At 41.1% G+C, this 27,275-nt stretch overlaps 4 protein-coding genes across 7 annotated transcripts; 2 read left to right on the forward strand and 2 right to left on the reverse strand.

The window, feature by feature from the left end:
• Positions 1 to 29: 29 nt before the first annotated feature.
• On the reverse strand, positions 30 to 6,997 carry cant1a (calcium activated nucleotidase 1a). 4 transcript variants are annotated; one of them, XM_075455074.1, is made up of 4 exons: positions 6,854 to 6,997; positions 1,330 to 1,998; positions 1,030 to 1,233; positions 30 to 949 (listed from the first exon to the last, which is right to left on the reverse strand). In XM_075455074.1, exons 2-4 carry the CDS (start codon positions 1,973 to 1,975, stop codon positions 579 to 581), a joined length of 1,221 nt encoding a protein of 406 aa, XP_075311189.1. In that variant the 5' UTR covers positions 1,976 to 1,998; positions 6,854 to 6,997; the 3' UTR covers positions 30 to 578. The 4 variants fall into 4 exon arrangements, with proteins under 4 accessions (XP_075311189.1, XP_075311191.1, XP_075311187.1 ...); XM_075455076.1 differs by lacking the exon at positions 6,854 to 6,997 and adding an exon at positions 6,710 to 6,842; XM_075455072.1 differs by lacking the exon at positions 6,854 to 6,997 and adding an exon at positions 3,039 to 3,244.
• Positions 6,998 to 8,237: 1,240 nt separating this feature from the next.
• On the reverse strand, positions 8,238 to 11,163 carry syngr2a (synaptogyrin 2a). Its single transcript, XM_075454382.1, has 4 exons — positions 10,973 to 11,163; positions 9,828 to 10,065; positions 9,543 to 9,679; positions 8,238 to 9,432 (listed from the first exon to the last, which is right to left on the reverse strand). The coding sequence occupies exons 1-4, from the start codon at positions 11,069 to 11,071 to the stop codon at positions 9,232 to 9,234; spliced, it is 675 nt and encodes a 224-aa protein (XP_075310497.1). The 5' UTR covers positions 11,072 to 11,163; the 3' UTR covers positions 8,238 to 9,231.
• A 1,596-nt stretch (positions 11,164 to 12,759) lies between these two features.
• LOC142371109 (transmembrane channel-like protein 6) lies at positions 12,760 to 23,375 on the forward strand. The gene is made up of 20 exons (XM_075453714.1): positions 12,760 to 12,969; positions 13,703 to 13,818; positions 14,070 to 14,201; positions 14,287 to 14,400; positions 14,682 to 14,799; positions 14,945 to 15,032; positions 15,131 to 15,397; positions 15,490 to 15,695; positions 15,782 to 15,926; positions 16,345 to 16,488; positions 17,049 to 17,203; positions 18,548 to 18,638; positions 18,779 to 18,876; positions 18,974 to 19,069; positions 19,164 to 19,239; positions 19,347 to 19,480; positions 21,729 to 21,902; positions 22,001 to 22,079; positions 22,713 to 22,794; positions 22,921 to 23,375. The coding sequence occupies exons 1-19, from the start codon at positions 12,914 to 12,916 to the stop codon at positions 22,791 to 22,793; spliced, it is 2,370 nt and encodes a 789-aa protein (XP_075309829.1). The 5' UTR covers positions 12,760 to 12,913; the 3' UTR covers position 22,794; positions 22,921 to 23,375.
• An 899-nt stretch (positions 23,376 to 24,274) lies between these two features.
• Positions 24,275 to 25,936, forward strand: LOC142371561 (heterogeneous nuclear ribonucleoprotein A0). Its single transcript, XM_075454252.1, has 5 exons — positions 24,275 to 24,340; positions 24,458 to 24,546; positions 24,657 to 24,752; positions 24,882 to 25,028; positions 25,113 to 25,936. The coding sequence occupies exons 1-5, from the start codon at positions 24,331 to 24,333 to the stop codon at positions 25,224 to 25,226; spliced, it is 456 nt and encodes a 151-aa protein (XP_075310367.1). The 5' UTR covers positions 24,275 to 24,330; the 3' UTR covers positions 25,227 to 25,936.
• The last annotated feature ends 1,339 nt before the right edge of the window (positions 25,937 to 27,275 follow it).

The raw sequence follows: 27,275 nt of genomic DNA on the forward strand, positions 1-27,275 counted from the left end.
AGGTGAATTAAAAGACACGACTCAGCAAATAGGAATCAAGATTTTACTGTCAGCCCCCTCGATCCCCATTCCAAAAAATATTACATACATTAGAATTCCTTCTGTCGTCAAAACACGCTTCAGATTTCGTAAAGATAAAAACAGGTCGGTTGTGCATAAAAAGGATTTTGTTCAACATGGAACAGTGAGAGAAAAAAAACCTTCTGAGAGTGTACAGTACGTGCATGAAAAGGCATCTTTTAAGGGACAAAAAAAATGACTCACAGTCTTACAGATCAATTCTATGTACATTCATTAGAAGAAAGGCTACAGAACTGTTGAAGCCCACATTTGGCTTACAAAGACCTTTCACCACGACTCTGTTGACACTGTTTGCCTTGACTTTTACTTCCTCAGAACCCAAACGAGGATCACATGTTCAAGCCTCAGTTTGTACTGAAGACGATCCTTTAAGAGTTGGAGTTATGCATTTCACAGGGAGCAGCAAGTGCAGTAAGTTCAACAGTGACCAATTTGTAAACTAAATAGAACTACAGTGCAGTGGCGTCAAAGAGTGCGTCTTTCCGTCTCCAAACGCTCTATATAAACTCCAGGCCCTCATATTTCACATCCCCGATCTTGCTTTCAGGTAAAAGAATGCGTCCGTCGAGCGTGAAGGCCGTGATGTATGTCGCGATCGTTCCAGCATCTTCCTCCGACTTGAGCGCCAGAATGATTTGATCATCTGTGTTGGGGACAAACTTGAAGGTGGAGAAACCATGAGTGGGGTTATGAGGCCCCACCTGGCTTACTTTAATGTCTTTGAAATCCGGCGAGCAGCTGAGGACAATGTTTGCACCTCGACGCTCGTCTGCCGTCTCCTCGTAGCGCTCTTTGCTCGCGCGGCGAGGCAGGAAAAACCAGCGCTGCAGGGTGTCGCTCCAAGCTGCAGACTCGTGAATAAAATAACCTGCGGAGACGCAGAGGGACTCAGTAAAACGAAGACAGAAGGGAAGCCAATTGTAAGACACAAAAAGTCTGCATCCTCACCTGGTGGCTCGATCCCCGCAGCAGATTTCATAGCTTTGTACTTGGGGACCCAGTTTTCATGTTGTACGTCCCCCTTGAAGCCCACCACTTTCACCCACTCGGGGTTGTTGTTGACAAACACGCCCTCTGTGGTGGTCCACTCTTTCCCCAGACCACCGACATATAGGTGCTCATCCTTCACTGCTAGCCACTCAGCTTTAAACCCTATCAAGAGAAAGCACATCAGGTCATCTTTACTTCATTACTATTAAAAGACAATCACCAGTTTCAGTTTGCCGCTGACATGTGAGGAACACAAACCTTTGGCAACACTCCCGTCACCGTCAGCCAAGATAACCCAGGGCACAGCCTTGTTCCCGTCGATATGGTACACGACACCCGTTCTGTCGTCAACGCTGTAGAGCTTCCCATTGAACACCACTAGGTCAGATAGCTCCATCCCCCTGCCTTTCTCTGACAGGTGGCTCTCCAGCACCACCCTGTCTGCGTCCCATTCTACTGCTACCTTGTCACCACTCTGCGACACCAGCAGGTACCCCTGCCGCATGTAGCTGAACCACGTCAGCTTCTTGTCACTGAGAGAGTTCGTGTCCAAGTCCGCGATGACCCCAATGCGGTAGCGGGTGCCCTGCGGCGTGCGCTCAGGCGAACTAAGAGGGTAGGTGTCGTTGTAATGGGTATCGGACTGCTGAGCGTCACTGCGACTGGCTCTCCAGCTGTGTGGACTGTAGGAGTGGTAGCGCAGGCCTGAGTTCAAGTGCATGACAAGGAGCAGGACAAAGGCCAGGGAGAGGACCACGGCCACGATGGGCCTCCATTTAAGGCGGAAACGAGGGTCGGTGGGGTTGGCCATAGAAGCCAGTATGGGGAGGCCTCCTACAGAGATACGCAGCGGGTTCATAGGATCATCCTGCTCCAGTCGAGTGAAGCCCAGGGGAGCCGGCATGGAGGACGGAGGGCCGGAGTGACCTACAGAAAAACAGAGAGAGAGAGAGATAGTTACGGGTATTTACTCTCAGACAGGTTGTCATAAAAAGATAAGGTTGCGTATTAGGTAAAAACATTTATATCACAGCATCCGCCAATCAGCCATAACATCAAAACCCACTGACAGATCAAGTGAGAAACACCACTCACCTTGTTACAATGAAACAAGCTGGGGAAAACCTACATCCTAAATGTTACTTTTTACAACCGTCACCAACGTAAACATTTTTTGCAGAGCGGTCACATCTCCATGTGGGAACAGCACTGCCCTGCAGAGGCAGTCTCCTCCAACAGGACAGCAGCTAGCCCCACCAAACCCCCCCCAAAAAACCTTAGGATGGGCTCATAAAAGAGTCTAAGGAGTATCCTGGTCCTAAAACTACCCAGATAACAATCTGATGGGATCTAATGGCATTTGGGGAACGAAAACCCAATCTACAGAGACTCCTCCCCGCATCCCACAGGACACAAAGGACCTATTATTAATATCCCGGCACCAGACACTTGACTACACCCTTAGACATTCTTTGCTCATAACCCAACTGATCAGAGCTCAGCTTTTGGCAAGTTGAGGAGGAACTCAACAGCATAAGTCATACTGTCATGGCTGAACGGTATTACTCTACAATCAGTTAGAACACAAGCTCTCTGGCATTACAAAACAGGTTAAACAAGTTATTTTTCTCTCTTGTCCAGCTACAACAGTTCCAAAGAAAGTTGGCCTGGATAGAAAAAAAAAGACTCCACACTTCTGTTGGTGAACTAGGATGGAAATAGCTCTCACATCTGTTTCTGCCATGTGAACAAATAACTAATGATGCAATAAATCCTGAGATATACAGTGAATCTACATAAACCAGAGACGACTATCTCAGAATAATTTCTAACACAGCTTGAAGTTTGTGTGGCTAAAATTCAAGCATGACAATTCGGATTGTAACAAGCAGGGCTCTTCAAAAGGAAAAAAAAAAGAAGATTCTCTGAACCCATCAACAACACAGTGACATGAATTACTTACATACTTGTCATAGGTAGACTCTCCTCTCTCTAAGAAACAGCTTTAGTCCAGATGGCAGGCAGCTCACTCAACTCAGGCTGTATTCTTTTTATTAAATTTTTTTTTTCGATTAAGAGTTCAGATCAGTTAGAGAACAGAGTTAAACCATGACTAGAAGCAGGAAGAAGTCCGGCTTTAGGTGGAGTAAATGATCAATAGGCCACCGGCGTGCCCGGTCTACGTGGAAGCTGGGAGGACGTCATAAAATGACACCGACTATGAACAGGTTATTCAGGATCAACACAGCCAGCACCCTGCCACTGCTATGGTTACAACACTGACTTGTTGAGTACTGATACAAAAATGACAAGTTTAATAAAGACACAACTAGTTACCAATAATTTCCATATTCACTTTGTTGCCAAGATTCCAGCTTGTCAGATGTGGACATTTCTTGCTTTTTTTATTTTTTTATTTATTCACGTGAAATTCGGTTGTTGTTCAAACAAACTTAGACATGTTAAGAAATCTCAAAGTAACACACTCTGCTGCCTTGTTATAAATCTACGCTTAAGAAAAGGACTTGTAATTACATGGAAACGAGTGGAATCTCAATCAACAACAAATATAAACCCCAGTCACAGTTTCACTTCAGTTAGACTTTCAGAGACAGACAGAAACTTCCCAGACGTGATATTACCAGGTCGAGAGACGATGAAAATATGCTGATATTTGCTTCAACAACCAATAAACTGAAGTGGCCTTTCAGCTGAGTCAACAGTCCCAACAATACCCAAACACAGTCTAATATAAAAGTGTCACCCCATGGCTCTACTCTTCATGCAAATTCCAGCAAGCTCTAAGGTTCACTTCAGGAGCTTCACAGCAGACCCCAACATGGTGCTTTTTTTTTTTTTTTTTTTTTTTTCCTTTCTGTGGGACCACGAGCTGAAAGACTCTTTCATTCGAGGGTCAAAAAAGTAGAGAAAGCAGAGAAATCAGGGCTTACACTTAGAAGCCACGTCTCAGAACTACGCTAACTTTTGCTGACATCCCCTTTCCCAAAACACAACAACAACAACAACAACAACAACAACAACAACAACAAAAGGACTTGGTTTTACCTCTTCGCCTCTTCCGGCCAGAACGCTGAGCTTGTGTCATTACAACTACCTCACAGAATCCCCACAACCGGCCCCGAGAACCAAACTCTCCGTCTGCTTGCCGATTATCTGCTGAGCAACCATGACTACAAGTTCTTTCAGTACAATGCTTGTGAACTTTATCTACACTTGGAAGATTACGATCCAGTCCAAAGGGGCAAATCGTGCAGGAGGCCGACCCAGCTTAATGAGTGCTCATTCATCAGAGTAATCTATTAGTGGCCATGGGTTAGGAAAACATTTATGGGTTGAATAATAGCACAACCAGGTGAAAGTGAAGGCCATGAACTGCTAAACAGAAGTTTACCTAACAAAGGCGATGCGGCGATGCAACCAGTACTCTGAATTGTTTGAATAGAGTCCAGAGATCAGTCTTTTGATAACTAAAGAGCCGTTACACTGAGCCACAAAGCTGGAGAAGCCTGAATATACTTTTCTTCGTTGTAAGATCACTTACTTACTGACTAAATACTTCTAAGTTTGACTTCAAAAAGGGTATTTCATGCAGCCACCTGTTGGCTTTTCAAAGGTTTCGGATGGTTTCTCCTCAGAATGTTGCGCAGTCAAAGGTCATAAAGTGCAAGGGAGTGGGACCGAGTGATATGAAGACAGGACGCTACAAATTTACCATCAAACAAAACTTCTGTCGAACCTCTTTTCTGTAGTAGCTTAAGTACATCAGTTCACTGTGGGCACCATTTCACGCCAGGGAAAACTCCATCCCTGCAGCCTAAACTGGGCCCACATCAGATCCAAAAACCTAAAGTCGGGTCAGTTTACCTTTAAAAGCATCAGTGGAATAGTCTCAGCCGAATTCGAGTTTACTGCACAGATCAGCCGCAACATTAGCAATGATTGACAGGCGAAGCGAGCGACATTGATCATATCACTGTCTGCTGGGAAATGTTGGACTCAGCGGTGTACATTTGTCTTAACAATGAAATCTATTAAAAAAAAGTTGAGGGGGGGTGCGCTCATTTCTACAGCTCCAGTTGATATTGGACATTGATTATTATTACCATATCTTAGGAGATGGGGTGGAGCACAATGATGTATTCCCTGAAATGCACTGTTCATAAATACAACACAGTTTTTACTCGAACTGTAACACTGTACGGATATCCCGTCGTATTACCTGTAGAAAAAAAGTATCAGACAGTATCTGCATTTATTATTTTCATTATATAAACAAATGCGATTATTGTCGTGGTTACTAAAATCAACAGTTTAGTCAATAAACAATAGAAACCTGTTTTAAAAAAGGCCGATAACAAATTTAAAAAAGTTCAAGCTAGCACCCAAAATACAAATATTAAAACAAAAAAACTGTCCCTGCTTGAACTAAATCAGCCTGTCACTTATAAACTAGCCACAATACGATACAGAACACGTTTCAACGTTCTAAAAGGGTTTCAATCGACAGATTTAGGGCGCAAAGTGTGTCTGGGATTAAACAACATTATCTGAGATGGGAACAAAAAAGAAAAAGGGGGGGAGAGCTCAACGATTGCCTTGGGAAAAATAACAAACAAAAAAATATACGAGTAGTTCTCAATCTACTAATATTATAGATATTTATGTTTCCAGTTTAAATGCTCCTTCACATATACCAACAACTACCAACCTTCCTTCCATTTTCTACACCTGCTGAATTCAACTCGGGGTTCAAGCACAGCTCCCAACTGCCATTAGGTGAGAGTCAGAGTCAGGGTGCATCTTGGACAGCAACAGCTACTACCCATCCCAACTTAAATATTTGCCAAAGGCGCGCACACAGTAGCTGCACCCATCTCTTTAAAGGAAGATACAAATCATGGTCTGACCCAGAAGATCAAAACAGGAACACTTTTTATTTTTGGCAAACATTGTGTGACACTCTAGCTAGCACCCAAAACACAAATATCAAAACAAAAACACAACATCTTGGACATGTGTTAACAGGCAGAATTAAAAACAGACACCACTTGACTCCCGGGCTGTCCTCTCTCCGCTGGCTTGAAGTTCACTGCCGGATTGATTCTTTTATATCCGTCAGTGGACTAGTGGCCCTGTACCAGAGAGCTGAGCTCACCCGGCCTCCTGCTCTTTGCATGTTCCTGAAACCAAAGGTGATGGAGACTTTGTACCACCTCAAATGAGCGCTGCCCCCACCCTCCAAAACTTTAAATTAACTTTCAGCAGTTTTCATGTTGAGTGTTGGCAGTAGCAGTCAGTGTTGTACACTTTTTTTTTAAAACTTTGTCCTGCACTTTAAATGTGCCATGTACAGAAACCTGACCTGACTAATATGTCAGGGAACTTGTCTAACAGGGGGAGTCTGTATGCTGCGTGTCCTCGGGGCCAGCAGAATCCCTTTGATTCCCTTGGTTTACAGGCCTTTAAGTCAATCAACCTTTGAGCTCTAAAACCTTAACTTAGCTTGGGGAGGGCAGCACAGTGATGTTAGTTTGATCCATGACTGTTTATCAGCAGAGTTTAGTTTGTAGACGACGGTAATGATTTCAGGTGTAAGCGTTCTGAGTGACACACAAACCTATATGCGAGGGCGTTTGGCTCGTGTTCGTGTCCTGTCAGGAGCTCAGAGGTTAACACACAGATGCCATCACAAATGTCTGCGCTCAGGGGCGAGCTGACTGCGTCTCTGTTCCGGCAGCTTCCCACTCCGCCTCGGACTCACCTCGGATGTTAGAGCTTCAGCTGGTGGCTGATGTCCGCTGGAGGCTGCAGCTCAGATATCATCACTCTGCCGCCTCATTTTCCTTATTCATTTACGTTATCCAGACAGACGACCATTACTTCCTGTGTGTGCTGATGACGACGGCATTGCGTCGTGTCTACGTCACTGTTGATGCCAAGGGGGACCAAACGTTGCCTTCATGTGCTGTCGGAAATATGCGTTTACAGTAACATGTAAGGCCTGTGAACTGTCCCTGCTTGATCTAAATCAGCCTGTCACTTATAAACTAGCCACAATCAGGGGCGTGGCTACGGGGGGGGGGGCAGGGGAGGGGGGTGCACTGTCCCCCCAGGAACAAGTCCTGCCCCCCTGAGAAATGCCCTGTCCATCCAAAGAAAACTGGCCAGAAAAAAGTTTGTGTCTTGTATTGATAGAATAAATGCAGGTGGTGATTTTTTAAAAAAAGCATATATCTGCAAAGTTTATAGCTTTATTTATTTTTCTGTTATCGTGTTTCCCCCCCCCTCCGTAACCTTAACCCCTTGCTGCTGAAAAAAAAAGGCGGTTTTCACATTTTCGGATGTTTTTGTTGTATATAATGACCTTAAATGTGGACTTAATGAAGGTAATAAAAAGCTGGAGTTGGCTGTTCTACATTTCTTTACAAAAAAAAAAAAAAAACTTCATAAAAAAATTCCACACCGTTAACAAAATTGACAGTCATGATTTATGCTAGTGTGACCATATTTTCATTACCGAATTGAATTATTACTATTATTATTTTTATTATTATTATTATGCTTGAAGTTGTAGTAGTGGTTTTCCACCAATTTTTTTCATGTATTGTTTTCTTCCCCCCCAAGATGAGCTAACCGCCCACCCACACTTGCCATTCTGGTCACACCTCTGGCCACAATACGATACAGAACACGTTTCAACGTTCTAAAAGGGTTTCAATTGACAGATTTAGGGCACTAAGTGTGTCTGGGATTAAACAACATTATCTGAGATGGGAACAAAAAAAAAAAAAAAAGGGGGGGGGGGGGGGAGAGCTCAACGATTGCCTTGGGAAAAATAACAAAAAAAAAATATACGAGTAGTAGCTCAATCTACTAATATTATAGATATTTATGTTTCCAGTTTAAATGCTCCTTCACATATACCAACAACTACCAACCTTCCTTCCATTTTCTACACCTGCTGAATTCAACTCGGGGTTCAAGCACAGCTCCCAACTGCCATTAGGTGAGAGTCAGAGTCAGGGTGCATCCTGGACAGCAACAGCTACTACCCATCCCAACTTAAATATTTGCCAAAGGAGCGCACACAGTAGCTGCACCCATCTCTTTAAAGGAAGATACAAATCATGGTCTGACCCAGAAAATCAAAACAGGAACACTTTTTATTTTTGGCAAACATTGTGTGTGACACTCGGCACTGTGTAAGGCACTTGAATGAAAAATGACCTCAAGGTCACAGAGTGAAACAGTGAAGATGTACAACAGTCCGAGAGGAAAGGAAAAGCGAGAGGAAATATGTGCTGCAGGAAAACAGTGGTTTGATTGTCGCGTGCCTGTACTGAACAGGGTGAAGCAAGGTAATAAATATGAATTCAATTTACCACAATATCAAAAGAACTCAAAAATTCACGTCTCGATAATTTGCTTAAAAAAAAACTCTCTGAACTACAAAAGCCGGATTAAAGTTCTTTTGAAGGAATCAATATCCCAACAACGTTCATGTAAAAATGAAGATACAGCCGAAGGAGACTAAACTGCAAAAGAGAAATGAACTGGTTTTCAGTGCATAAAAGCTTCTTTCAAGTGCTTCATAAAAAAAATAAACAAAACGTGGCATTACAGTAGTTACTGAGATAATATTTCCCCCCAAAAACCTGTTAATTAAAGAATTTATTTTGCCTTGTGATCAAATATTTCCTTAACTACAAACCAAACGGCAAGAATAGGAAAGAAAAATGCTGAACACATTCCCCAAACAAAAAATAAAAACCTTTGTCGATTATTAGTTTTCACATTAAGAGCTCAAAGGAGCACGGAAACTCCCACGCATGTTTTCGCACAAAGCAAACCACGGCGCCGTTATTCTCTTCTCTTCCGACAATAACCTTCTAACATTTCACCCGCGTGAAACTTCAAACAACACAGCAAATATCGAGCTGACGATGTGCAGTTAGGATGAAACAAACCGAGACTCAGTGAGGCCTAAAATATGCAAAAAAAAAAAAAAAAAAACAAAGGAAAGAAAAGAAGAAAGTTACACAGGAAGAAAATGAGAGAGCGGAGAACGGCCCAAACTATTAGCACATGTCTTGATTTAAAAAGAAAACCCCCACATTCATGTGTCTGAATCGCAGTCCTTCAGTAAGATGGAGGCTGGTACTGTCCCGGGGTTTCCTGGTTGGAGAAAGGCGACTGCTGGTAGCCCGTAGGGTCACTGCTGTTCCCATACTGGGCAGGTGGGTACGGAGTGTTGTGGTCGTTAGCTGGGTCTGTGTAATCTGGGCTAAAATCACTTACTCCTTGGCGATACCTTCCAAACGCAAAGTAGGACAAAAGCCCCTGTTGAAAGAAGTTGGATTGATTACAAAATCAAAGGCAGCTTAGTGTGCGTTTTGTTACAGTTTTGTGAGGCAAATTCTGGCGACACATAAAGGTCGTCGGAGGCTCACCCAGGTGATGTTTGAGAAGAAGGAGAAGGCCACGACAGCCCGGGCAGCGTCGGCCACAATGAAAGGTTCAAGCTTGGTTTTGGACCATTGGTTGGCCACGACGCAGAAGCAGATGAACCACAGGAACGTCCAAACAACTGCCCGATGTTAAAAGCAAGGAAACAAGAAGGTAAGGGCTAACATGAACCTTAGTGACAGAATCAGTTTCAACTAAGTAACACTTCCTGTTTTGGGGGAACAATTCTTTTGTTGTTGAATGTGATATCCAACGAAGCAGACTCTCACCTGAGAACACCAGATCTCCCAAGACGATGTATTTTCTCTCATTGGCATTGCTGATTTTTGGAAAGTAGGCGTCCAAGATGAGGAACACGACACAGCCCAAAAAGGCCAGAATTCCAACTCCCACTCCGTAGTTGCAAGCCTGGTCGTTGGAGTTGAACATGCACTTGAACTCTTCTTCTGTGCTCGGGTTAGTGTAGCCTTCTGCTGTGATGGTGGCAAAAACCACGATGGAAAATACCTGCGAAGAACGGACACGGTTTCACTTCCTTTATCCCCAGGTGCATTGCTTATCATTCAACTATTCAACAGACCTTTAATCAGCATCTTTCATGCATTGATGTGGGGGTCAGAGGAGCTGTCAACACTAAAACATGAAGTGGCATTAAAAAAAAATAAAAAAAAATACCAGAAACAATAAATAAACAGTTCATCTTCTTTTGCTGTTGTTGTTTGCAGCTTAAGTATCAGGCTGCAGCTGGTTCATCTGATATCATTCACCGCAGAGAAAATGCACAAATTGCTTCTTTATCAAAGCATTTAGTTTCAACGTTGCCACTTGCCCGTATTATATGAATACTGTATAGAATTTAGCTGGGAGGCGCGATGGAAGCGTGCCATTTAACCTCTGCACAACACTTTCAACCGATCAGTTGGATCCTCGCTTTAATGTTGCGCGTTTACAAAAGACAAGTGGAGAGCAACAGATGACGTTGAAGTTCCAGTTCCTGGTATTTACAGGCACAGCTCACAGATACCTCTCCATAAAGTGAAGCCACGTATAGTTTTTAGTTTTTAAACCGTCACTGGCCCAGTTTATGTTCAACTTAAACCACAGGAGCACCCCCAGGTGGTGCTTGGGTCAGGTGGTTAGTTATCTGCGGTGACACAGCAGTGGACATGCTAACTACCGCAGGTTGGAATCAACTGCTACTTAAATAATTTATTGGCACTTTATTTAAAGTTTATTAAACTTTTTTTTAACTTACGCCCTCCTAATGTCCCGTTCTAGCAGCACATAACGCTAAAGTTACACATTATTAGCAGATTTGTGTGGGCCCTGACAGCGCACATATGTTAACAGAAAATGATGTGACAGCTGCTGGCTAACTCGATGCTAACGGTAACGTCTCGCTGTAATCACTCACCCAGCTCAGGCAGCGCAAAATAGTCTGAGGCTGTTTCACAAAGTTCTCTAAATCAAAGGCACCGCCGGCCAAAGACGCCCCGTAAGCGCTGCTCTGCATTTTTCACACACAAAAAGAGGCTGTCAGACACTGTAGAGACGAGATGTTGACTCTTCCTGTCACAGTTTGGGGGAGTTTCGATTTTTCAAAACAACTTCCTGAAAACTTTTCAAAGACCTCCCTGCACTGATGCGTTAAGGAACTCCTCGGAAACGGCTAGAGTTTGGTTTATGATACAAAGACCAAAAGAAAGCCACACGAAAAATGTTTTGGTAGTTTTCAGACTTTCGTTACTTTTAGTAATACGAAAGCGAGAAACCTGCTATAAGATTGCTTTTTTTTTGTCCAAAAATGTTATTTATTCTATTTCTTGGAATCTGTCCCGTGAGGTAAATTTGATTTTTTTTTTCATGTAGAGTTCTATAAAAACTAAGGTGTCAAGAAGGAAATGTGTCACCTTCTGGTTTGTAAAATAGGCTAAATTTAATTTAAAATTTAAGGCTTACAATATCATCTATAAGAATGATCCAATACGTGTTGGGGTATGTGTGTGTATGTTTCACGGTTAGTTCAATCTTCCTCTTTTTTTTTCTTTTGTTGCTATGACAATTATGCCTGATCATTATGGGGACCTTAATTTGAATCACTTTTGGAGACATCCTCCTTTACTAAACTCCACTCAACTCAACTTTATTTATAAAGACCTTTAAAAACAGCCGTGGCTGAAACAAAGTGCTGAACATGAATAGCAACACAAATTATAAGACATAAAACACAAGAACAATATATTAAAACAATAACAACAATAAAGCAAAAACAGAAACAGAAACAGAGTCTCATGCTGGGTTAAAATCCAGGGAATAAAAATAGGTTTTAAGACGAGTTTTAAAAATAGACAGTGAAGGAGTCTGTCTAATGTGCAATTTATTACACGAAAACACATTACCTGCAAAGTTCTAAATCCATTCCTACTTGTGCGGTACAGACTTACTAAATGTGCGTGGGGGTGAAAATAAAGTCAGTAATTTTACGTATGTTTGTAGTGTAGATTAGAGTGAACATTTGTGACAGTAACAATGACAAAATATGATGCTGTCATTACCTGTAAAACTTGACAATTTCAGCGATAACATCATACGTGTAATACGTTGCCACCTCTTGTTCTCTGGCGGTTTTGACATGTGAACTTTAAATTGTTTGCAATCTCCAAATGTTTACGTTCAAAAACCCATGTTGTTCACTAATTCATGACCATGCATTTTGCAGTTCTGCAGTGCGACCACTGGAGAGCAGTGAATACTCATGATTCAGTTCAGGGCAGACTAAAATAAAAAACACTTGCAGTGAAACAGACATATTAGACATACATCTGCTTGAAATAATGATTATACTGTATTGTTTTTCTGTCTACTTATGATTGTCTCACACAACGCAATTTCTAGATGTTACACCACATGTCATCAGGCATGCAGCTTTGTGCTAATTGCAAATAAGTCTCAGCTGTGAAAGAGGAAGGGGAAGTATGTCATAATGTTTCTAGATTATTTTGATGTCATTTCTGAGATATTTTCCTTATCTCTACTTTTCATTCATTTGCATATTTCTGTTAATTTTTTTTTTTTTCACATTTTGCTCATTTGTGAGGAAGTTGCTTATGCCCCAGTAGCTGTGTGTGATAAAGGCAGAGTGGAGGAGGTGTTCTGCGAGACAATTTCACAGGAAACAAAGCAACGCTCTCTGTTGGGTTTCTTTCAAGCAGTGGCTCTGCATTATGGGAGGGTAAATAACAGACGGCTTTGACAGCCACTGTTATTCTCAGGATCAGAGATAACCCACTGTGGAGCTAATGCAGAACACCAATGTGAGCTGGGTACATGCAATAAGTTGTGGTCATCGGGAACTATGGCACACAGTGCCAGCTTCAGTATCAACGTTTGTGAGATGGATTCTGACTATGAGTAAGTTCAGTTTTTTTTCCTTTCTTTAAATTTTTGTCTGAAATTAAAGTCGTGGATAAAGTCTTTGAAAGTTTCTCCTACGATTCAAGCTTGTTTTCTTACTTATATTGAATAGACAAGTCTTCCTATGAACACTCAATAAGATTGTGCTCTTGCAATCAACATATCATGGGAAAGATGATTATTAAAGACATAATGTGTAATATTTCACGTTGTCTATTAACAAATTTGAGTCTTATCATTCACAAGTATTACCTCAATCGTTATTAATTACCTCCATCACAAAAGTGCAGTGTTCTTATATTCTTTATATTCAGCATACGAATGTACATAAGAGTGTTACACTCCAATGAATGTCTCCATGTTGCTCCGCCATTTTAAAATCAGCATCAGCTTCGCATTTTCCGTTTCCACATTGGAAACGGAAAATGCGAAGCTGATGACATGTCCTTCTACAAATCCCGTAGTTTTAAAATGGCGGAGCGACATGGAGACATTCATTGTCCGTGAAATATTACACATTATAGCTTTAAATATAGTTAGGAGTATTTTGAGGTGAAGTAGTAGTAGTAGTGGAACGGCTAATTTTGTTGCTGGAAAGTAAGGCTCTTCAAAATAATAAAACCTGGTATTTTACTTTGGAAGAATACAGATATCTTGTATACAGGCGGCTGCAGTGATGGTGCTTGATTGAAAGCCTTTTGGACTTTTTGGGGCATTTGCTCCTTTGCAGGGACCTGGGAGAAGAAGGGCCAGGCGAGGGCTCTTTCAAGATCTTCACAGAGCCAGAAATCGCTGCTCAGAGGTGTCCTGAATCCATAAAGATGGCTGTGTTTATGGAGTGCACGGGTACAAGTTTGAGATTTTACTGAAACAAAAATCACTAATCCCATTTCTTTTCAACTTTTGTTTAAATATTGATATATTTAGATGTGTAAAGCCTCTGTTTTATAATGGTTCAGTTGACCTGGAGGCATTCCTAGGCTTCCTTCAAATGTACGTTACATAAAAAAAAACTAAGAAATGTTGTGATTGTCATAAGCCAGTGAAACTTACAATACAGTTGTAGTTTTATGAGAATTCATAACTGCCCCTTTCAGACAGCGACTCAACCAGCAGCAGTGAAATGACAGAAGAAGTATATGACCGAGGGCAAAAGTACTCTCTGCAGAGACACAACTGGTCAGCTGCTACACTAAAAGTGCTCTCCACAATGCCCAGTCGCACTGCTGGTGAGCTGAAATCTCCTTTAACCTCCTTTAATATTTTTTTTGCACACATGTGAGCTGTTCGATTTGCATTTTGTCCTCCACACAGGGCAACAAATTTCTGCAGGCATTTCAGTGCAAGCCAGACGCTCACCTCTGCTAGTCCGACATCAGACCGACTCCCCCCACACCTCCAGAGTCCAGGCAGAAGCGGAGGAAATCGGTACTGAAGGTTGATTAAACATGCTAAACCATATGTGTGAAGGGGAAAATAAAGTAATGCGTACTACCATTACTTTATTTCCCCCTTCACACTAGTATCACAAACCCATGACTTGATATCTCACAAATGCTGTGAAGATGAGTACATGTCAATTTTGAGACTTGGAGAGTCTTTTGGTAAAAATTGACTTTCATAGCTCACAAAATCTGACAGAAGTGTTTTTAGTTCTTCCTTGTAAAGGATTTTTCATTGCAATGAGACCTCATCTATTTCTCTGCTAGGAGTTGCTGGAAACGATATGGAGCACTTGGTGTCAAACCTTCGAGGCCTCTCACTAAGTGACGGCACGCGCAAGCTGCGAGCCATGCCGCTTAGTCTGGCAGAGAAGAAGAAAGCGAGGTAGATGTGCGACTGTAACCATGAGATTGAATTAGATAGGATTTGGAAGCTTATAAGACACTATTTTGATGTGCTGTCACCACTTTTAGTAGCAACTCGCACATCTGTTCACCTATTTTTGTCAACGTTTTTTTTTTTTTCCCAGGCAACTCGCGTTCGGTACCGTCGCTGATAGTTCACTCATTAGTAGAAATATTCTATGCTACAGTCATCTACGAGCGTACCTTTCAAGGGTGAGTTCAAACGGTTACAAGATGATAAAGTGTGAACATTTGTGTGTGTCTATGTATCAGTCGTGCTCTTGTAAATTAATTTTTTTTTTCATCTTTAGACTTGGCGCCACTGCACATTCAGCTGCCTTCCTATCGTGAGCTCCCTACAGCTGTGGCATTCACCCATGAAGAGGCTGAGCGGCCGTTACGGAACCGGAGTGCTCTCTTACTTCCTTTTTCTCAGGACCCTCCTGTTCCTTAACCTCCTCCTCAGTATTATCAATGGCCTGTTCTTGATCTTTCCCCAAGCCATCTATCCTCCTCCTCCAGCTCCTGTCATATCTGACCTCAACAGTTTCACTGGCCTTGAGCTTCTCACTGGCACGGTGAGATGGCTGCATTATATTTGCACATTTGTATTTCTTTTCTGTGGCACTAATTTAATCCAGAATTCGCTTGGACTTCTGATCTTTGGCAGGGCTACTTCTCTCACAGCTTGATGTTTTATGGTTACTACTCAAATGCCACCATCAAAACTTGTCAAGCTGCTGTTTCAAGTTTAAATGGGGATCAGGCAGGCTGCAACAGTCATGAGCCACAGATGGTGCCTTACAGCATACCCACGGCCTATTTCTTTACAATTGCTGTTACCTTTTTCATTATTTGCGTCATCCTAGTGTACAGGTTGGATAATAAATTAATTACTTAAGCATTCCTTTTACTTTAATCCATCATTTTGTATGTTTTATGGTCATTCTGTTCTCTTGCAGCATGTCCAAGTCCTTTGGGAAAAGTTTTCATGTCCTCAAGTCTAATGGGAATCTGGCTGAAAAAGTTTTCTGCATATGGGACTTTAAAGTCAGCAAGAAGTCATCTGTCAGACTTCAGTCTGAGAAAATCAGCACTCAGCTCAAAGTGAGTAATCATTTGAATAACCACACTAACCATTTGAAGCATGAAACTCAAAAAGGTGCCTTTAACCAGTGAATGATTGATAATAATTTCATTACTATCCACGGATGAAAACATGGAACACACAAGCAAGAAGTGTACATGTTTGGTCACTGCCTTGCAGTTGTTTCTGTATAGCTGATTCACACATTGGTAGCGTTTTCTCACCCCCGGGTTTCATTTACTGCATTGTCCTCAGCATGTGCGCATCTGCTTAGTTTGACAACTTTCAAGTTTAGGAAGGTTTTAAAAATCTGTTGTATATACACACACACACACATAAAGTTTTGCCATTAAAATCTAACCAGTGCCAGTAACATGATCATTAAATTGTAACATGACCACTAAATATTATCCTCTATCCACTATCCTCTTTCAACAGGAGCAGCTGTCTGAGATGGTCAGTGGAGAAGAGGAAAAGAGCTGCATGCAGAAACTCTGCCACCTCATAGTCCATATGGTGGCATGGGTCTCATGTCTGGCAAGCATCTTCTTTGGTGCCATGGGAGTCCACATCCTGTCAGAGGTTAGAGTGAAACTCGAGCAAATGCCGTGTAACAGGCCATGATAAATTTCATGCATGGGACGCATAGTGAGTCTCAGTAAATTTATCTCAAGACTGCCACAAAATTACCCTTCCCACCACATTTACTGACTTCTGCTTTTTCTTTCCTGCCACATGCTTAAGACATGTTTTGGCTGCTTTTGTTTTAAGACAAGAAGCAAGAGCATGACAAACCGTGTTTTTTTTTTTTTTCCCCCCTGTAGGTTGAGGAATTTGTTTGCTTTAATGTGCAGCAGTTTCTTTCTACGTTTCAAGTCTCTCTTCTCTTTCTGGATAAATATTTGTGAACCAAATCAGCGGCGCTACACTTTTTGGATACATAACTTTAGATCAGACCTTTAAACTCCTTGTATCAAGAAAACGGGTGGGATATTAACATTTATAATGTTGCAGTCTACCAATAAATGCAATATAATCTGGCAGGTAATGAAGCTGAGTTGAACTCTAGTTTCTTCATGTTTTTCTGGTTTATGACATGTTGGACGGCAGCCCTCACAGGTATTTTGTCTAATCCTTCACAGAGGACCATCTGTGAGGATCCATCAGACACAGAGCTGCTGCTTTTGTCTGCAGTGGTATCGGGCTTTAATTTATTACTCCCAGGCGTCTTCAACATGTGTGCTTGGATAGAGAATCATGACTCGCCGAGTACACGTGTGTATGTCTCCATCTTCAGGTGAGAGGAAGTATTGAAATGAAACAAAATGGTTTAAAAACAAACTGAGCATTCCTAATGACTTCCTTGGAACTTAATTCATATAATTAAACCATATCAGATAGAGTCTGGCAGCTAGTTGAAACCTCAGATTTAGGGGCAGCAATGGAGTTTAGAGCTTTGCAAGTATTCTGGAGAGTGAGCAAAAGTTTATACAACCAGTATGAATGTATTTTATGGAACAAAATTCACAAGCATGTCCCTAGAGGTGTCCTGTGGGAGTTCCTGCAGTAGGGATAGTGGGCCATTTGTTCCTTGTACTCAACAAGAGTAAGAGGTTGTTTTTCATTGTCTGCTGTAAGTCAGACTTGCATGTTGGACTCTGTCAGGGCTCTCCTTTGTCATCAGTTCTGGTCATAAACTTTATGGACAGCCTTTCTAGGCATAGCCAAGGGCTGAGGAGTTTCTAGTTCGGTCGACTTCGGATTGCATCGTTGCTTTTTTGCAGATGATGCAGACGTGTTGACTTCTTCAAGATGAAACTTCCATTACACACTTGGGCGGTATGCAGCTGAGTGTGGAGAAGCTAGGTTGAGAATTGGCACCTCCAAGTCTGAAAAGGATGGGAGTCACTGCCTCGTGATGAGGAGTTTAAGTACAGCAGAGGTTTTGTTGACAAATTGGGGTAGGATTGAGGAGATTGACAAGCAGTTATTGGTGCAGAGTCACTGCAGACACTGTCACAATCTGCCTAAGAGAGAGCTGAGCCAAAAGTTGAAGCTGGCAATTTACAGTCAAGCTATGTTTCAGCTTTCACTATGAACACTTATGACATACAGGACTCACTGGAGAGCTTAAATCTCTAACCTGGCATGAGAATACTGCGGTGTCCTTAGGAAAGATCAAGAGGAGGTGGCTGGTGAGAGGGAGAACGGGGATCTCTGCTCGGATTGACTCCATGAACTGGTCTTGTACATCTGGGGGAAAAAAAAAAAATGGATATCAGCTTCTGAATATACTGTCTGGTTCCTAAATTCAGTTAATCTATACATGACAAACTCAAATTTCTCAGGGCCTACAATAGGGAAAGATGATTTAAAACTGAAGTTAATTATGAATCAGTGACCACAAATGTAACAGCATTTACTGAGCAGTCCTGCATTGTTTTTATATAGTTACTCTGTAAGTGTTGTCTTCAAATGTACAAATTTTTTTTACCAATGTGTGCTTAAGGAAACGATATATTCAGTATATACAGATTGGTTGATAATTATAGGACAAAAAAAAAAATATAGACCCTAACAGTCAACACATTCCAAACAGTTTTTACCATGGTGGTTAAATGGAAAATTCTTGATTTCTCAGAAACTTGTTGTTGAAGATCAGCATTGTTGGAGTGCTGTGTTATCGCTGGCTTGGGATAATTGCTGTGGAACCAGAAAGTCGACATTTACTGGTAACAAATATGTTCGAGCTTTAACCTTTCATAATGGGTAATAATGGTAAAGCTATGTGCAAACTTTTTAATTTTTCTGTACATATGACGGAGGTCAAATCCTGTTTGGTAGATTCTTAACATTTTTTCTATGTAAGCAGTGTTGGGAGAGTTTTGTGGGCCAAGAACTTTATCGTCTGCTCCTGATGGACTTCATCTTCACAGTACTTTACACTTTTTCAGGGGAATTTCTATGGAGGTGAGTTGGTGCTTTACCAGTCATGTAACTCAGTTCAAATGTTTCCCCCCCTAAAAGCATTCGCTGTCAACCCATCAACCCCTCATTTTTGGTCAAGGTTGTTCTCTCAGAAAATGTTGAAAAGGAAAAGGAAGCCAGTATTTGATATTGCCCGTAATGTCCTGGAGCTCTTTTATGGACAAACTCTTACTTGGTAATTATATTTTCTTAACTCCATACTTGTAAAATGTGTCATAATCTTAAGCAAAATAAATAAAAAGAATGAAATGGTCTTTTGTTGTTCTCAGGCTAGGTGTGCTGTTTGCTCCACTGCTTCCTGCAGTCCAAATCATAAAACTGTTTGTGTTGTTTTACATGAAGAAGGTAGGTTTAGTCCATGCAGCCATGTCACTATCCTGAAGTTTTCCTAAATTCCGGGACACACATTTTTATATATATATATTTTTTTTCCCCTCTCATTTCTTTTCCAGAGCAGTCTGATGCTCAACTGTCAGGCATCCAAAAAGCTGTGGAGAGCCACTCAAATGTCAACATTATTCATCACTCTTTTGTGGTTCCCCTCATTTCTCGGTGCCGCCGTGTCCGTCACGTATACAGTTTGGATGTAAGTGCAACGATTTTCTCCATTTATTAATGCTGACACAGAGGCATACAGGCACTGCACAACATCAAACCTCAAACGATGACAGTTTGACTTGTACAAATGGAAAGGAACTAGTGGTTTACTGTGACTTTAAAGCCTGGCCTTCTGTGCCATGCGTCAATAGAATAATAACAAACATAAATGAGCCATGCTATCGCAGGCTGGTTTGATTAAGCTCAGCTCATTATTGGTCAATCATTTGTCAGTCCACAGTTGGAGTTAAGTCAGAGTAGTACTGATTCCTGTGAGACAGTGCAATGAGTTTCTTTCAAGATGATATAAATGTTATTTTATTTATTTATTTTTTTGTCAAGATTATATCATAATGAAATTTTGATATTTTGACAGCACTACAGCTTTATTTACTTAATACAACTGTTATAAAAAAAAATAGTCAAACACTTAGAGGATAACCATTCAGCCTCATTTAGTATAAAAATAAATCCCAACAGACATGACACAAAACAAATTTACTTAATAACTGAATATTCTGGCTTTGATATTTTTTTCAGAGAATTATGGAATCGTGAACCAAAAAATTCAGTTTGTATTTTGTTTGACCTCTTCTGGATCTTTATATGTGCATGAAAACGTTGCGGCATGGACTTCACTGATTGGGGGGGAAGAAGGATTTCCTCACCAATCAGGTTCCAACTTCCTTGTGTAGCAGTTGACAGATCGGCTTTGCAGGATAGTCTGATCATAAACCTTTTTTTTTTTTTTTTTTTTTGAGAGCCAGACTGTTTTCTGGCCATGTCATTGAATTGATGTGTAGAGACTTTGAATATACTTTGCCCACTGGCAAGATGTATCATCGTCCTAAAGATGGCTTCGGGAACACCAAACCTCTTTTCAGCCATCATCTTTTTGTTCCGATGGACCTGGACCAAACAGAAGTTCTGGAATCATCTCCTTGCCACATTTGTGATTCATCACTTTCATCCATTCATCCACAGTCAATGACTGCTTCTTTTTAGGCCACTGTAAACTTGTTTTCTTTTAAGGTGTCATTTACATTTGGCTTCTCTGTATAATATGTTAATCCAATTTCCTTATGGTTTCTTACAGTTCAGAGACAAACACTGACTCCTGTTTCTGCTCGTTTGCTTTTCATTTCTTTTGTTGTCCATTTTCTAGTTGCACGGCATATTGCTTTGAGTTTCCTGCTCTGATATTTTGATGTCTTCCTATGCCGACCTGTGTGTTTGGGAACAATCAACATTTTTTACCACACTCTGAGTAAAATGACCTTGACAGGTTTTTACTCCTCTCCATTGTTTCTACTGACAGCTTTATTGTCGTCATATTTCCTGCCAGGTGACAACAGCTCCTTAAACGTGACAAGCACACTCTTTTTAACTGGAGACTTATTTGCATATTTAGTCCTGAGCTGGAATTCCATCATGGTCTTCTCTTTTGTTGTAATACTGTAAGTTTGCACAATAAGAGTTGCCTTTAAAGGTGGGGTCTGAGATCTTGGAAAAACGGTTCCTGCAAGCTATATTGAAAATACACAACCTTGCCTCTCCCTTCAGCCCACCCCTTGAAACCAGGCCTTCAAAACACATGAACGAGTCACGAGTCTGTGAACGCGCAGGGGGGAGGGGTGAGGGGGGCTGACGGTTGATTGGCATGTCAGAATCCAATAGAAGTAACTCTCATCATTACTTCTATTGGTCAGACATTTCCTCTTGCTACACCCTCTACAATGGACTAAAAGATTTAGTTTTTTTTCCCCAAACATTCTATTTTAGTGTGTGCAATGGGGTCGTGAAGAGGTTTTCAGACAATATGATAAAAAATGCTCCAGAAAACATCACAGACCCCACCTTTAAGCTTGCACACAGATATATTTGCCTGTAAAAGACAAAAAACAGCCCAGACACACAGTCTTTAAGCTTGACGTACTTTTCGTCTCTTGTCTCTTTGCATAGTTAGGCTAACCCTCTGCTTGCTGTAGTGTTTTAGTTTACGATCCAAATTGTTGACATTTCTTCTCAGTTTGTGGGGCTCAGTGTCGAGTTTCAGGCACACTAATATGGAAAGTATTTCAATGTCAGCCAATGCATTCATGACAGATTTCATGGGATTTTCTGAATGTAAGGAAAAAAATACAGAATAGCTTAGCTGACCTTTTTTGGATATAGGTGGTTATGATGCAGACCTTTTTCGGACAGGATGTTTGAAACCACCTTTTCATCACGCACAGGATTAAACCCTCATCAACGTGCGGCCCTTTCAGGAATTTGCCCACAATGTATGAGTCAGGGCTGCTGGATGAGGAGCTGAAGAACTCTCACAAGATTCTGTACTGGCTCAGCCAGGCCTACAACTCTCTGATAGAGAATCCACTCGTCTTATTTTTGGCTACAGGGGTCTTTCTGTAAGTGGGGATGATTGCAATATTATTGAATTATTCATCAACATTACTATTATTTCTTTAGTCCGTTTGTCACTGATCTGTGTATTTTTTTCTTTCAGATTGGTGATATATTTTCACACTCAAGTTGTTGATGGCCAAAGGAAAATCATCAATCGGCTTGAAAAGCAAATTGAAAATGTATGCAAAACACTTTTTTCCTCACTTTTTAAGTTTATAGCCACGTGAGCCATCTGTGAGAGGCTGAATGTAGACATTGTATCCGTGCAATGCAGTTCAGCAATGGAAATGTGTTTTGAAGCACAACTATAGTAAATTTAGACATTGTTTTTTTTTTATGCTAGCAGCAGTGTTGTGCAGGTTCCCACTTCACAACAAACTTGTTCTAGTTCAAAGTTTACCATTTAAAATTCTGAGCTCAGTTCACAGTCCCTAAAGAGGAAAGTATGCTTTTATCAGCGTCTCTGAATTATCTTTTTCAGGGCCCATGGGAGTGCAAATACTTCCACATCTCTGCATTTATGTATTCAGTCAGTAACCACCAGGTTACTCAACATCAAACACTGGTTAAGAAATGAGATGGGTTAAGAATGTTGTTTTTGCACTTTTTGACATTATTTGGAATCTGTAAAACTGACTTCCGCAGAAGATGAGCTGTAAAGCTTGAACAGTTTCCAACACGCGTGTCCTCAGGGCACTATGAATTCCAATGTAATCATCCAACCACAGACTCTTTGAGCCAAGAAAAAAACAAAGCTTAATACTGTTTATCTTACAGTACATTGTTTTGTTTTGCCTTTTCATCTCACACAGGAGGGTAAGGATAAGAAGTTCCTCATCACCCAGCTGCAAAATCTATGTGAACAGAATAGTGTGCTTTCTCCACAGAGATGAGGTAGGTGCTGGATAGTCAAGTTTTTTTTTTTTTTTTTTTTTTTTGTTTGTTTAAAACAAAAAAAAAATGCATTCATGGAACGCTTTTCTTCCATGTAAAAATGTTTCCTTTTTCCTTCCCCGACAGGTTTGCTGACATTGATGCTCATCATACCGAGATGCTTATCAACATCAAATACATTCCCCACAGGCATAGGAAAGAATGGAGGAAAGCTATACATGCAACTGTGATGTAATAATAAATAAAACATTAACTTTTCTTTTTTATTGTTTAGAGACCTTGTTCTTGAACGTTTGTATAAAAAAACTAAATAAATCTGAGCATATACTGTGTTTTTTGAATGAGGAAACCTGACTGGCAACTTCTTCTGATTGGCCCAAATATGACAAGTTATCTTCTGCCATTCATCCAGCCACACAGAGTGAATGAAGGTCTGCAACATGATAGCAGTTTTGTTCTGTGAATGTCTAAGCGACTTGGACTCTTGATCCGGTATCGGATGGGCTTCTTGTGCATACTGTGTAAATTTTTAACAACAGTTGTAAGGCAGCAGAAATGTTTAATAAAAACAAAGTGCAGTGATGAGGGAATCCACAAAATCCAATCTTCAAGTGGAAAATATTACAAAAAAGAGCAGCTGAAAGATCATCAGACAGATTGTTAGACATGTGATTTTCTTTCTTTTGGAATTTTGCCTTTAGATACTAGCTAAAGATTATTTAACACGTTACCTTGATATCACAATTATCTTAAAGTTAATTTTCTCATCAAAACAAGGTAATCACGTTGCAGCCGAGAATATACAAAAGGATGTTCTTCAGTGGTTAGCAGAGATGAGACATAGAAGTGTTAACCAGCATGTGTGGATGAATTCAAAGTGTATGCAGCTCATTTCAGCTTAAAATATTAGATGGAAATAGAGTATGGCCTTATTTCTGGAATGATTTACTTGAAAAGCTGCTGGCTGAGGAAGAACAAGGTCAGTTGGCTGATTTAAGAATATGCTGTCTTCTGTAATACAAGCAGCTAACAGGACAACACACTTGTGCTCTGACTCTTTGTGCAGATTTGCCACCTTCCCCCCTTTTTTTCCTCTATAAAACTGGATTTAAAAAAAAAAAACATGGTAAGATTATTAATTATTTCAATATCAAACCGTACACTTGTCAGTCATTCAGACAGTTAACCATGAAACCTGTTAACTTTCCAAAGTCAATTTGCTGGTACAAAAAAACTTGAGTGACTTCTTTCCGTGTACCACCAAGTGAGGTCTGACTTCCAAAGAACATATTTTACTTTACTCAAGTTATGTCATCAATTTCTTGATGCAAACAATTTTAGTCCTGGCTGCTAAACAAGTTTGTTGACTTCGACAACATCTTCTTGAGAACACAAAGTGAAACAACAAACTCTACGTGGGAGGAGCTCGACTTGTGAACAGTATATATAAATGCTCCTGGAGTCCACTCCATGTGAAGTTCTCCCCTTTGAGCTTTAAAGAAGAGGTTAGTTTCACATCTGATCTGCATCTGAGTCATGGCCTCTGGTGAGTAAAATCTTCCTGTGATCTCATAGTTCATTGCAATTTTTTTTTTTTTGACCTTTCACTTTACACAAAATTAGAGTTACAAAATTTTGCTGACTCTTTTTTTGTTTTTCCCAGATAATGCAAAAACAGAACTGGGGAAAAAAAAAATTTACATCAGTCTTCCAAAGAAATTTTTGCCCAGTTTGGCCCAACATTACCCTTTGGTAATATTTCTCTAACTTAAAAGGGAGCAACTTGATTTCTTTTTACTCAATTTTAGCATTTTTGCTGAAAAAACTATACCATGAGATGATTTTTTTTTATCTTGTAACAGGATCATGGAGTGCTTATCAGGGATCTAAATCCCTGCATAAATGACGGATACCTAAAGGCTTTCTTCAGAGAATGGGGCACTGTTACATCTTGCAAGGTAAAGATGAAAAAGTACTGCTTTTATTTCTGTATTTGTCCTATGTATTTTGACATGAATGGTTGAAAAAAAAAAATTAAAGATAACCTTATGAAAAAAAATCCTTTTGTGTTTTAAATCTAATCGCAGATCAAGAAAAATCCAGATTCCGGGATTGATACAACATTGGCCTTTTTGAAGTTTTCTACAGAAGAAGAAGCAGACCAAGCAGACTGGGCTGGTCCTCACTTTATTGCAGGGACTGAGGTGAAAACGAAACGGTTCGTCTGTCCCAAGGTGAGAATAAGCCAGTTTATTGTTCTGTCGGAGAAAATTTTCTGCCTGCTCCCTCATCACCTAATTTCAAAATCTGTCTCGCAGAATGAAGGGGATTCAGATGATGAGATGGATGCAGCTCCTGCTAAACCTGCACCAATGCGGTCAGTGGGTCTGGGCTACTTACTGGAAGATGCTCAGTGGTTAGAAAATGAATGAATGAATAAAGACACAACAATACCCCCGATTTTCTCTAGTATGATACATATAGTTGCATCTACATAAATGCACTACTCGTTATAGCTTTGTAGTCACTGTTTGTGAATGCCATATGAATTGTCTTTGTATAAAATCATACATTACAGCAACATTATGCACACACACACGTGCACACGCACACATGCACAAACAAACACGTGTGCACACACACAAACGTGCACACACACACGTGCATTATTACACACAAGTGCAAACGCACACACACACATGCACATGCACACATACACATGCACACACGTGTACACGCACACATAAACACACAAACACACACACACACGTGCACACACACAAGTGCACACACGTGCACACTTACACACACGTGCACACGCATACACGTGCACACAAATACACGTGCATACGCACGCATACACACGTGCACACACACGAACGTGCACACACAAACGTGCACTATCACGTGCACACACGCACACGTGCACACGCACACATGAACAAACACACATGAACAAACACACATGCACACACGTGCACACGTACACACACATGCACACAAACATGCACGTGCACACAGAAAACGTACACACACACACGTGCACACACAAAAGTACACACACACGTGCACACGCACAAACGTAAACACGCACACATACACAAACACGTGCAGACACGCACGGACGTGCACACACACACGTGCACTAGCGCGTGCACACGCACGCACACGTGCTACACACACACGTGCTACACACACACGCGCACACGCGCACACACACACACACAAGTGCACACACACGTGCACACACAAACGTACACACACACACGCACACACACACACGTGCACCCACATGCACACACACGCACATGTGCACTAGTACGTGCACACACAAAAGTACACACACGTGCACACACAAGTGCACACTTACACACACACGTGCACGTGCACACATGCACAAACACACACGTGCACACAGACGTACATGTGCACTAGCACGTGCACACACAAAAGTACACACACACGTGCACACGCACACACAAGTGCACACTTACACACACACGTGCACATGCACGTGCACACATGCACAAACACACACGTGCACACAGACGTGCACACGCACATGCACACACAAGCGTACACACACACGTGCACACGCACACACGTACAAACACTCGTGCACTAGCACGTGCACACGCGCACACACACATGCACATGCACACACAAACACGTGCACACGCACACACACACACACACACACACACACACACACACACACACACACACACATACACAGTATGTATCTATTGTCCAAGTTGCAGATATGACACAAGCTTTTTATTTATTTACATTATTTATTTACATTGTATTTTTATTTACATGACATTAATTGATTTTTTTAAATTGACATACATTATTTACATTCATGTGTAATATTTTTTATACATGACATTTGATGTGCCGACAGTTGTCACATTAATCGTTTTCTTTGCTCAGTGAATTACACTCTGCAGACCACCGGGTCTGTTCTAGTTCCTTCTGCTCTCGTTTGGTGTGGTCTGCTTTGTCCACCTTTCACTTATACCTTTTTTGCCAAACGATCTGCAGAGAATGACTTGGTTTTGTCAACAAAATGAATCAGGAAAGACCTGAAACTTGTTTTGGCAGAAGGAATTAATTTTATAGCAAAAATCCGTATTTCGTCTTAACTCCGCAAAAGAAGGCTATTCCTGTGTTTCTTTCTCAAAAAATGTCATTTAAAGGGGTTTATGCATGGAACCTACTTAGAATGGATAAATATGAAGGAAAAAGGAGTTTGAACTTGTTTTGACTGCATGTGTGTGAGTGTGCTTGTGCACGTGTGTGCGTGTGTGTGTGTGTGTGTCTGTGCGTGTGCGTGTGCATGTGTGTGCGCTTATGCAAATGCACGTGTCTGTGTGTGTGTTTGTGTCTGTGAACGTGTGTGTGCATGTGTGTGCATGTGCACGTGTGTGTGCGTATGCACGTGTGTGTGTGTGCTTGTGTGTGTGTGTCTGTGCATG

The sequence above is a fragment of the Odontesthes bonariensis genome, chromosome 21 (assembly GCF_027942865.1).
Source record: "Odontesthes bonariensis isolate fOdoBon6 chromosome 21, fOdoBon6.hap1, whole genome shotgun sequence".
NCBI classification, from domain to species: domain Eukaryota; kingdom Metazoa; phylum Chordata; class Actinopteri; order Atheriniformes; family Atherinopsidae; genus Odontesthes; species Odontesthes bonariensis.

Coding starts and splice junctions, on each gene's coding strand:
- cant1a (XM_075455072.1), bottom strand. Junction 1,234..1,329: donor TGACGGGAGTGTTGCCAAAG/GTTTGTGTTCCT, acceptor TTCTCTTGATAG/GGTTTAAAGCTGAGTGGCTA. Junction 950..1,029: donor TGCGGGGATCGAGCCACCAG/GTGAGGATGCAG, acceptor GCGTCTCCGCAG/GTTATTTTATTCACGAGTCT.
- syngr2a (XM_075454382.1), bottom strand. CDS start 11,071: ATGCAGAGCAGCGCTTACGGGGCGTCTTTGGCCGGCGGTGCCTTTGAT. Junction 9,680..9,827: donor GGGAGATCTGGTGTTCTCAG/GTGAGAGTCTGC, acceptor AACATCGGGCAG/TTGTTTGGACGTTCCTGTGG. Junction 9,433..9,542: donor TCTTCTCAAACATCACCTGG/GTGAGCCTCCGA, acceptor TTCTTTCAACAG/GGGCTTTTGTCCTACTTTGC.
- LOC142371109 (XM_075453714.1), top strand. CDS start 12,914: ATGGCACACAGTGCCAGCTTCAGTATCAACGTTTGTGAGATGGATTCT. Junction 18,639..18,778: donor CAGAAAGTCGACATTTACTG/GTAACAAATATG, acceptor CTATGTAAGCAG/TGTTGGGAGAGTTTTGTGGG. Junction 19,481..21,728: donor GTCACGTATACAGTTTGGAT/GTAAGTGCAACG, acceptor CATCACGCACAG/GATTAAACCCTCATCAACGT.
- LOC142371561 (XM_075454252.1), top strand. Junction 24,547..24,656: donor TGGCCCAACATTACCCTTTG/GTAATATTTCTC, acceptor ATCTTGTAACAG/GATCATGGAGTGCTTATCAG. Junction 25,029..25,112: donor AACGGTTCGTCTGTCCCAAG/GTGAGAATAAGC, acceptor TCTGTCTCGCAG/AATGAAGGGGATTCAGATGA.